The following is a 12,038-nucleotide window of genomic DNA, read 5'->3' on the forward strand; positions in this document are numbered from 1 at the left end:
CCATGCTGTTCACAAAAACACTCAATGAGGTTCACAGTCCCCAACACACCTTCACTAATTCTGCACCGCCGCCAGACACCGATCCAGTTCCTGCATCGCCCTTCTGCCCCATAACACCCCTGTCACCTTTAGCACCCTTCTCTCCTCGGTCTCCTTTTGCACCTGTGAATTTAAGAGCATCTGATTAACATAAAAATAATCATTACTTCTTATATGCATTTTGGAAAACATATCTGTCTCATATCTCACCCCAAAGTCAACAGAACAAAATAAGAAATTAATAAGGGGCATTTTAATTAACCTAGCATTTGGTGTACGGCATATATTTTCTAAGTTAATGAAAAAAAAAAAAAATGCCTGTAATATACAGTAGAAACAAGAATTCAACAAGTGAGAATTATTGGAATAAAAAAATAGATGTACTGTAAAAGTAAAACATAGACATGTAATGATATTGAATATTTTAGGGTTAAATGTGCTAAATGTGCTTTTATGAAAATATTATGCCGGAATGCATAATATCTGAATGGCCCTAAACAAATACATAAATACATGTATATTGTATTTTAATTATTATTATGTTTTGTGGTGAAATGTGACCTGGACATGTTTTTGAGACAAGACAAGACAAGACGAAACAAAGATAAATACAAGACAAGACAAGATAAAAAGTAAAGTAAAATAAAATATAATAAAATAAAAGTAAAATAAAAATTAGAATATTCAAGGAAGATGGACCAAACTCCACATATTCATGTAAGAATATGCCTACCAGCAGAAGCTTCTCTAAGCAGGTCAATAAGCAAAGTATTTCAATAAAACAATACAAATACAATATAACAATTATAGCAATAAACACCATACATCTGCAGCTCTACTGCTTGCTCCCAGTCTGCTTCAGTCCCTCTTGTGCATCTCTACACATCCACAGCATTCTGCCAGCTTTTCATGCAAAGCATCATGTAGCAATTCAGAGATTCTGCTGAGAATTTCTGCCTAGAATTTCTATCCAGAAATTCCATGTCCATTCTTTAGAGATTTTGATCCCTTCTTTAGTGACCCACCTGTTGAACCTGCAGGACCGAGCCTGGACTCCACAGAATACCGTACGCCATCGCCAGCTGAGCCTGATGTACTTAAAGAGTTCGAAGCTCGTCTAGAATCATCATATGACCCTGAAGTTTGCCTGCTGACACCGACTGAGTCGAGCGTTTGTCGAGAGTCACCATATGAGCCAGAAGTTTGTCGAGAACCATCGTATGAACCCGATGATTGTCGAGAATCACCATACGATCCAGAGTTTGTTTGGGAATAACCATACGAACCAGAAGTTTGTTCAGAATCACCGTATGAGCCAGATATTTGCCGAGAATCACCGTAGGAGACAGATGTTTTTCGGGAATCCCCATATGAACCAGATGTTTTTCGAGAACTGCTATATGAGCCGGATGTTTGTCGAGAATCACCGTAGGAGCCAGAAGCTTGCCAAGAAGAATCGACTGAGCCTAATGTTCAACAAAACTTACCAATTCAGCTCATTCTGAAGAAAGATCACACTTCAATAAACCATTTACAAAAATATGCATCTATGATTGTACTAATCTAAAACTAATCTAAAGCCCGCACTTTTTTTATGATATAATAAACAACAATGTTGTTTTGATAATTATTATCATTATGAGTGACTTATTATTACATTCTGTATTGTGATATCAAGCCTTTATCTCATATAATTGTGACTTTCTGTCTCAAAACTAACTTCAGTTCACACTTTGTAAGATGGCAGATAGAAATGTAACTGACAGAGATCTTAATAGTGTGATTTGCACAAATAGAAATTCATGTTGATCTGTATGAATTAAAATTGCATTAATGCCTCAGGTACTGGCACTGGCATCCATCCTTAGGTTTAAGCCATCTATAACAAAATCTAAATAACTCAACTTTTTTTCTGAATATTTATGCAATTTAATGTTAAAAGATTTGCTTTACACCAGTAGAGGGCGCCAAATACCACAGTGGCAGCTTCTATAAAATCACTCAGTTTTTATAAATTCATTCTAGTCCGTCACATCAAAGAAATCTTTGCCAACTATTTCATGAATGCTATCTACATTAGTAAACCAGAGATTACATTTTAAATCTCTCAAAACTCTGCTGTAAACACTAGATCAGACCTGCATGAACTGGATGACAACAACAGCGAAACATAGTTAAATGTGGTCAACCAGCATTGGCACACTTGCTGAGTAAGGTGGTTGATTAATTTATTTTCTTTCATGAACAAAATGACAGAATCAGAAAGTTGAAAATAAACCCAGAAATGTATTACACAAAGTTTGCAAGAAGAAAAAGAGCCACATAAGAGTTCAACAGAGCAATAAATACTACTGATGGGCTGTGCTGTCAACCTAGCTGATGTTTTACAGACAGATCAATTCAGACCTGACACTGAACAGAGTGGAATCTCACCTGTCTGCTGCTTCTCATCAAGCGGTCTGCTGGTCACCGGCGGCTGCTGGATCGGCCGAGAGGAGGGAGGGGTCGGCTGCAAATCATGCATAGCATTAACATACTGTAGCAATTAACATAAACTGCAAAATAGTATCAATCAAACTTTTAATGCAATGCACATAACAGTATAGTTTAAACAACCAAAGTATATCACTTCTTATGCATTTAATACCTTATCCAACAGTTTAATTTACAAAAAGTCTGACCCCTCTGTGACCTCAAATATCAACATCTTAAAACACTAGATGACATTCGATCTGAGAAAGCAAAGAACCATGCCACTGACTGCATGGATATTTCTACACTAGCACAGTCATTCAGCCAACTGATAGAGAGATTCAGACTTACAGCTAACAGTTAACAAAGCTCCTTGAAAAAAAGTTGCCAGGGCAAGACGATTGAAGCAGAGACACAAAGCGGGCCTGACCTTGCACTTTACAAAACATGTGCTGCTGAAACAGCAGAACCCACTGATGAAATAGCAGGCATCAGGTTCTAGAACACTCTGATCCTCAGATTTCACGCCGAGATTGAGAAAAGGGAGATTTTGGCGAGAGGACATGGAGTGCACTGATGGCCAGAGTGGGAGGATGCTGACAGCTTTCGGACCAAGTATTTTCGGACCAAGAGAACGATCATCTTAGGGAATGCAGGCCACGGGTCCTGAGGTCTAAAGATAGGGGTCAGGGGTGGGCAGGTGGTGGCTGTCCGGCTAGATGAGGAGGGGGCTGCTAAACATCTGCCATCACTGTCACTGCTGCGGTGAATCTCGGCAGCTACTCTGACCTTGAACACATTACACTGAGTTATGCTGGAGAAGTTTAGGACATGGAGGAGATCATAAGGCACAGAAAGATGTTTCCTTGTGCATTTCTTTGCTGCCACATGTTTTTTGCATCACGGTCTTCTAGGAGAGCAATTTGGATCATTGCTTGGAAAGTACTGGCTTCTTTGGATATGCTCTAGTTCTGGTACACTTCCTCAGCTTTGTTAAAGGAGTCTAGAAAAGGTTTTTTGAGACTACTCAACAATTTGTCTCCTCTGTGTCTCTCCACATCAGCATAGAGCCATTTTGGAGGATATGAAGTAAAAACATTGTCTACCAAATGTGGTCTCGGATTTTGGACCCCTGTATACAAGCTTGTCTCTATATGCTATAATAATAATTATACACTAATAATACTTGAGCACCAAAGACATGCTGAAATTCCATTTCTTTTTTACAGAAAAGTGTAATGAAGTCAAACATGTTCACCACACTGTCACAAGACTCCTCTGCCTCTAGATATAATAATCTCATAAAATTAGATTACACAAAGAGGCCTACACAGTTTCCAAGAATGCATGCCCACTAGGTGCCCTCTCCTCAAATGTACTTTCCAACATCCAAGGAGAGTTGGATTGACTGTGAAACAAGCGTGGAAAATACCCCTGAGGGGAATGTGGCATCCATCAAAATGGATTCCATGGTAAGACAAAAGAAAGTTTACTTTACAGCACTTCGGAATGCCATATTTCTCTTTGTCACAGAGTGTTAAAACACACTGCACAAACAAACACTGTGTACTTTAAAATTACTAGGTTAGACTTAAATTAATACCTGCATGCTTGGCAGCAGCGGTTTAAAGATGTTAAACAAATATAGTGCCAATAAACACTTGTAAGTGAAAGGAAAGATGCTGCTAAGAAGCAGTAACCTTCACATAAATACTATATGCTCACAAAATTAATAAATAATAATAAATAAAAAAATTGGCCTAAACATACTTAAATGAAACTAAACTTCAGCACTGATGAACAGTAGACACTTATGGAAGATCTTTGCACTCCACACCTAGCAGCCACCTGGTTTCTTTCCATTGTAATTAGCTCTGCAAGCTCAGACACGGGCCTCGCACATCAGTAGCAAAGGGTTCATTTAAATTTTCACATGGCCTATTTTTGGATTTTAGTAACACAAGGCATGGGAAGATCTGGGATTGGTCTGGAGATTATAATATTCATCCGGGACTTTCCCCTAGAAGGTGAGCAAGTGCACAGAAACAGACCTGCCAGAACTCACAGGCTGCTGCTCTGGAAATAACCGGAAACCTCTGGATCATCATTAGATGTTTTAAGTGTGGACCATAAATGGATCACATAAATCGATCAGAAAGCTGAGCTCACAAAAGTGAGCTCAGCTTTCTGAGGGAAAATACAAGTCGTACCTGGACTGATGGTGGTCCCTCTCCATCTCCACTTGCTCCGTAATCACCTGATCCCTGTAGATTCTAAAGGAGAATGGAAAACTGCATTTATTCAAATGTGTTAACAATGAGGAAGACTCTTTTCATAACACTGGTATCTAGATGACTGGAGGCCATGTAATACATCATACGTCACACTGATGGGCATTAAAGCTTTATCCTGTGGAAAACATAACTAGAGGCAACGCATTCTTTTCTAGAAATGAATAGAAGTGAATTCCAAACATTATCAGTCGATAAACACAAAAATATCCCAAAAATATAAAAAAAATAATGTAAAATTTATTTATTTCTGCATTAGAGGCCTCTCACAACAACATACAAATGGTGAAATAAATTTTATAGTTTTTTTTTCTTTTCATTTGGGTATTTCAGGGTTAAAAATGAAAAGTGACTCATCCTTATGTCGTTCCGAACCCATGCTATTTTCGTTCTTACATTAATACACGTCAAATTTCAAATTTCAATATATTTTTTTTCAAAGCAGTTTTACATGCAAAATTCATCAATTACGAAACTAGCTCAATTTAGGTTAAAGCAGTTCCCAGGAAACATATATACATAAATATATATACACCATAAAATGCACTATAAGTTGAGATGAGTCACCTGGGGAAGAGAGTCTAATTCTGAACATTTTCACCAGGCAAGCTATTCCTTTCACACTGGTCTCCTTTATAAAAGACTACACAATAACTGACTATAGTATACGCCTTCAAATCTTTCCTTTTCATAAAAAACAATCCACTTGTTTGAGAATACAGGCTAGAGTGATTTATGCAACTGATCTCCCAGCGAACAATTTCGCTGCATTAGCCAATCTTTGGATTGATCACCCATTTTAGAACCGCTTAACTTTCAATAGTGTGTGTAGCTGTGATGTGAAGCATTTATGTAGCTATTTCTCTTTTCAAAGTTAGTTCAAAGGCAAAGCTGCTGAGACGCTGAAGCTGAGACATAATTAAGGCATGACACATGAGTGGAAATGATTATTTGACTTAGGTCATTTTTAGAGCATTCGCTTGGTTCCGAAATAGGGACTTAAGTCTTGAACGATTACAATTTAGGATTTTTTTTTCCTGGTTCAGTTTGAGCATTTTAAATAATATAACTAAGCAATATTACACAAGGCCTGAATATCATCACAAATATAAATGTCATATTGCTCTTTGAACGTAACATCAAAAGGTTATGTTTTTTTATTTATTTATTTTTTATTTTCTTTGTCAATGAAAACTTCCAAATGAAATCACATAAACACATAAGTGCTTCGCTATTAAATGAATCTGTGTTGTGAACAAATCAGTTTAATGAATGATTCATTGACTGAAGGAATCAGATGTTTAAATGAATCGTTTGAATGACTCAACTCATTACTTAAATAAACTTTAAGTCTTACCACATCAAAGTCATCCTCATCTTCTTCACAGTGTCGTTCAGCTGCCCCAGGGTCTTTCAACACCCTGATATCGCCAATAACACCCTAGAACAAACACACGCACAGGTTACTGAGCTTATTTTTTTGGCCATGGCAGGTGTGGTGACATACAGTCCATGCTGTAGGGCAGCTGCTCATTAGAAACTGAGTCCACTGCGCTTTTCTCATGCCTGTGTCTTCCACAAAAACGCTGGCAGTCAGATAACAATGATATCTTAGTTTTAAAACACACGGCTATCTGTCTCCATGTGGGATTTCCTTTCCATGGTTTGCAGCACAGATGGCACAAACATTCAATACAAGCAACACATTTCTATATTCAATGGCTAATATAAATGTCTCATTAAAGGGATATTTCATCCAAAAAATGAAAATTCAGCCATTGTTTAATCATACTCAAATTGCTGCAATGCTATATGACTTGCTTTAATCTGTGGAAGGGGAAAGGAGATGTTTAGCAGAATGTTGATGCTGCTCTTTTCCATTCAATAAAATAAATAGGGCCCAAGAGCTGTCAAGCTACAGAAGGATAAGAAGCACAATAAAACTATTTCTGCTCTATTTCTAAAGCCATATATCTCTGAGAAGTAGAAAACCAACATTTAAGCTATTAATGGGTGGCAAAATTTCAAAATGCATGAAATGAATGAGATTTCAAAGCAACTTAATGTTTTTCTTTTTTTTTTGAATAATGAGTGTTTCTCACACAAAGCTATCAAAACGTTCAATATAGTCAATGGACCACTGTTAGGGGTACTTTGGTGAGACATCTGATAAACTATTTACTATCATAAGGAACAGCTAGAACATCCAAATAACTTATTTTATGGCCTACAAAAAAAGAAATCCTTACAGGCTTGGAGCATTATGAGGATCAGTAACTGATTACAGAATTGCATTTTTGAGTGAACTATTGCTTTAAGTAGATCTCCATTCAAGATCCCTTTGGGGTAATAGGAATTGTGGGTAAGTTGCTAGTAAGATCCGACAGGACTTCCCCTCTCATGTCTCAAGAGCTAAGGTCAAAGGTTTAGTAGCAGAATCCAGTGAAGGAAGCTTTATGATGTCTTAATTGTCCTTTTGTTTTACGCTGTGACCGGCCAAGACCCTATTACAGCCCCAACATGGGGTCAGATTTACAGTCCTGATCGCCCCACAGTCCTGCAGATAAGCAAATGGTCTTAATGAGAGGGATGAAACAGCAATCATATCCTGCTTAATCAGGTCTGTAATTATGATGGCCATCTCGTTATGGTGGAGTTCCCACAGGAAATGGAAGCCACATGAAACAAGGAGCCAAACTGAACAGAACAAGATCCATCTGCTTTTAAGTTGCCATTATGAGCTCTGGGAAATGTGAGGCATTTCTGCTGCCTCAGTTGCCTCACTATGGTTATTGAACAACATGCTTGAAAGCACTAGCATAACTGGTGGGAACAAGGCAGGCATTCCATCACTTCACAGATCAGCTAGGCTGCTTTAGTAGCACAGCAGCTGCTGAAGAATCTGTTGGCCTATAAAAGCTGTTCTTGTTAATTATTTTCAAATATAATGTAAACTGTATATATGTTTTAAATTATATTTTATATTTCAAGTTCATAGTGGCAATCAATTATTTATAGAGTTTATATATTATTTATATATTTATGATTTTAAAAAATAAATTAGAATACATTATATATATATATATATATATATATATATATATATATATATATATATATATATATATATATATATATATATATATTTTTTTTTTTTTTTTTTTTTTTTTTTTTTTGGAAATCAAAGTAAAATATAAGTAATGCCTCTAAATATCAAACTTAATATTTATTAATTCAATAATTAAGGAAGGAATAAGTAGGCAATAAATGAAAAATAAATATATAAAATAATATAAAATGAACAAATAATATAATTTGATATTGATATAAATACAATGCAGATATAAATTGATAGAAATACATTTAAACATGAATTACGCAATTCAGTTACATACCAAATTAAATGACATGTTAAAATAAACAAATATATATTACAGATGAAATATATAAATAATATTTTGTATTAACAGATAAAATAAAGTAAAGTAAAGTAAAGAAAAATAAAATAAAATAAAATAAAATAAAATAAAATAAAATAAAATAAAATAAAATGAATGTATGCTGTTAGTACTCATCTGACTCCATTCAGGAGAAGAATAAGTCAGTGGTCGGTTTTCACTGATCTAAAATCAAGCTGTGGGGTCAGCTTCTGGACACTTCCAGACAAAACTAACAGGAGCTAATTGCTCCCCTGTGGTTTTTTAAAGCAATTAACTACTCTATTCCAACAAGGAAAGACTAGTAGACCATTTTATGACAAGAATGTTTGTTGTGTTTTAAACAGGCCAATTTTAGCGATCAAATCATGCAGGAGTCATTCAAGCACAGACACTTTCATTGCACTTTCCCTTTTGTGGCCTGAGCTACTTTGATTTGACTTGTTTTAACAGGCATATCATGAAATGAAAGTATGGATCGTGTACATACCAAAAACCTATCAGGGTCAGCTCCACTGGCATGACCAACAAACACTCCTGCCCCCGCATCCAGGTCCATATCATCTGGAGACCGCTCAAAATTCATGACCTGAGGATCTGAGTCACAGTTGAAGTAGAGGGAAACACGCTCTTTCAAAACACTGATGGAAAACCGGGTCCAAGTGTTCACCATGGAGGGCACAGGGAATCTGGCCGCCTCATATGAGCTCTGCGAGTCAGGCTCGGTGTAGTAGAAGATGATGTACTGCTTGTTCTTCTCCACCGCTGACAGCTTCACACCAACATACATAAAGTTCTGGGTTGGGTCAGTGATGGAGAAGATGACTCCAGGCTTGGAGGTCGTGGGTTTTATGTTGAAGATGAGGGAGAAGTCACGGAAGAAAGGGTTGGGCAGGTGGGCCGCAGCTGACTGACCCACATTGGAGCTTTGGTCAAACACATAGCCGGGGTTGTTGGCATCATCAAATACTTTGGAGACACCATCAGGTGGAGGATCACCAATTAACTGCAACAGTGTCACTCCACTTTCTTCTGTGGAAGGAAAGGAGAAGAATATAAATGGACCTCATTAAGAACAATACAAAAGTGAATGGTCAGGGATGGGCAGCAGGCTGGGACTAGGTTAAAAAGCACTTTATTAGTCTGCTAAAACATGTATTGTAGAGAAAGTTCTCAACATTGACATCTGTGATAGGGAATCAAGGGGTGCGTCTTGACTTTAGTAGTGAAATACTGTGAGAATTTATTATTTTTTGGCTGTATACAACATCTCGAGTGAGCTCAAAGTAATTTCATCCTTTTTTCAGGAGGAAAATGTGTGAATAAAAAAGACAGATGACCCTCTAAAGAATAATCAATTTCATGTAACTCCTGTTAGGGACTTTTTGATATCCTGAAACAATATAGAACACTTCTGATTTAACAAGAATGCACATTTACCAGCCAATAAAATTTCCCAGTTTTAATAGAAAGTGACCTCTTGGATCTATTGCTCACAGGGGACCTTCTTAAGGACAAAGTTTACTATGTACAGTACAGACCAAAAGTTTGGACACACCTTCTCATTCAAAGAGTTTTCTTTATTTTCATGACTATGAAAATTGTAGAGTCACACTGAAGGCATCAAGGGCTATTTGACCAAGAAGGAGAGTGATGGGGTGCTGCGCCAGATGACCTGTCCTCCACAGTCACCGGACCTGAACCCAATCGAGATGGTTTAGGGGTGAGCTGGACCGCAGACAGAAGGCAAAAGGGCCAACAAGTGTTAAGCATCTCTCGGGGAACTCCTTCAAGACTGTTGGAAGACCATTTCAGGTGACTACCTCTTGAAGCTCATCAAGAGAATGCCAAGAGTGTGCAAAGAAGTCATCAAAGCAAAAGGTGGCTACTTTGAAGAACCTACAATATGACACATTTTCAGTAGTTTTTACACTTTTTTGTTATGTATATAATTCCATATATAATTCCACATGTGTTAATTCATAGTTTTGATGCCTTCAGTGTGAATCTACAATTTTCATCGTCATGAAAATACAGAAAACCCTTTGAATGAGAAGGTGTGTCCAAACTTTTGGTCTGTACTGTATGTAGTGCACTGACATCTTTTTAAAAAATATAAATATGTTTTATACTATGTGAACAACCTAAAAAAAAGTGTTTTAGAAGACTCGTGCGACAGTAAGTAAAAAAAGAAAAAAGAAATAAAGTACTATGATTGACTTGAGGGGATATAAAACTTGTTTTGGCCTGACAGGGAAATTTCCTGCCAACTATGACAAATTTAGGCTCCAAAATGAAAGTGTAAATTACGATTTATGCTATAATATTAGAATAAAAATTAAATCTTCTCAAAAACAAAAACAAAACAAAACAAATAAAATATTAATGGATACAACTTTATAGTGTATATATAAATCAAACTCAGACTGCTGGGTGAGATCATGAAGACTTTAAGACTTCAATCTCATGCTAATATCAGTCAGCACAGACATATTTAGCCACTTGTGAAGATAAGCTAGACATGGAAACATCACAGGCTCCCTGTGCTGACATGTCATGAGGAGGAGGGAAAGGTGTGAGGTTACAGCTGGACAGCTGAAGACCCTTCCAGTTCCTGCCTATTTACACATACATCCTTTGGGCAATTCTGCTTTTTAAATATAGAAAAGTAAAAACAGTGTTTCTTGCCAAAACACCCCTCCTTTTACTGTCACATGAAAGGTGATTTTGTTTTGTTAGACAAAATGAAACGGCATGAATTGAAAGCCCAAAGAAAATAAACAAAAAACAAACATAAAACACTAAATAATATAACAAGTGCTCATTATACTGATGTAAAAATGTGTGTTTTGTAAACATTAATAGAAAAATTAAGGATGATGTCAACTTGTAGAATTTTTAGCTGCTTTCATGTTGTAAAATAAGTCTTTTGAACCATGACGACTTTGTAAACGTTCTGAAAAAAGACTACCAAGTATAGCTCATGAGCACATGGTCTTATTTATCAAACAAGGATCAAAGTCCTTTAGGGGCTTACATATTCATCCTTAAGTTCTTCAGATGGTGCTTTTGTTATGAGTTGAAACAAAACTCTTCTTGCCTTTGTTGCACATGAAAGGATTAGAAAGAAAATACACCTTACATATGGTTTTGGTGTGACTTGCATTTCTAGTTGACGATGTTTAGCTTGTGAACCTAATCTTTGGGCTGATTTAACTAGACAGAGGAGAACCACTCTTCCAAGTTTCACTATTCAAAGCTTAAACCGTGTCTTTAGATCATGACAGGATAATGACAAGCTTAAAAGAGGAGGAGCTTTTGGAGCTCACCTTGCATTCCTGCACATGGACAGATGCTGTTGTGTAAACAGTGGACATGCTAAACTAGCGTTCAGTGGCTAATGCCCACTTCAGTTCAAGACTGAAGTTTTCTGAGACAAGTCAGGCTTGTGAAAATCACTTTAGGGAAACCAAAATCCCGGACTTTTGCTTTTCTGACAGTAGGCAATAAATTATTATTCCTGAATCCAGATGTGTGTCGGGATAGAATGAGACTTAACAAAGCCCCTGAGGCCATGTGTGCCTGATCTTGTACATGAATACAACAAACCAGACATTTGACACTAATGACTATCATAAAGACTTTAAAAATTATTGCAACTGAAAAATGCTTCCATTTTTGACAGCACCATCATTACATGGTCAAGCTGGATGAAGACTAGGTAGTGCCAAAAAAAAAGAGAGAGTCAACAGCATAATTTCAAAGTCAATAGATGCAACTGATTTACTGATGCATGATG

At 36.8% G+C, this 12,038-nt stretch overlaps 1 protein-coding gene across 9 annotated transcripts in view; it reads right to left on the reverse strand.

The window, feature by feature from the left end:
* Window positions 1–12,038, reverse strand: part of LOC113108335 (collagen alpha-1(XVIII) chain-like) — a 74,164-nt gene that overhangs the window by 13,714 nt on the left and 48,412 nt on the right. For 6 of the 9 annotated variants that reach the window (XM_026271371.1, XM_026271369.1, XM_026271364.1 and 3 more), the window contains 6 exons: window positions 8,730–9,271; window positions 6,160–6,243; window positions 4,722–4,784; window positions 2,473–2,548; window positions 1,065–1,505; window positions 50–162 (listed from right to left, as the gene is read on the reverse strand). In XM_026271371.1, coding sequence (XP_026127156.1) covers window positions 50–162; window positions 1,065–1,505; window positions 2,473–2,548; window positions 4,722–4,784; window positions 6,160–6,243; window positions 8,730–9,271 — 1,319 coding nt within the window. The remainder of the gene's footprint in view (window positions 1–49; window positions 163–1,064; window positions 1,506–2,472; window positions 2,549–4,721; window positions 4,785–6,159; window positions 6,244–8,729; window positions 9,272–12,038) is intronic. The other 3 variants (XM_026271372.1, XM_026271368.1, XM_026271366.1) reach the window with 2 other exon arrangements.

The sequence above is a fragment of the Carassius auratus genome, chromosome 9 (assembly GCF_003368295.1).
Source record: "Carassius auratus strain Wakin chromosome 9, ASM336829v1, whole genome shotgun sequence".
NCBI classification, from domain to species: Eukaryota; Metazoa; Chordata; class Actinopteri; order Cypriniformes; family Cyprinidae; genus Carassius; species Carassius auratus.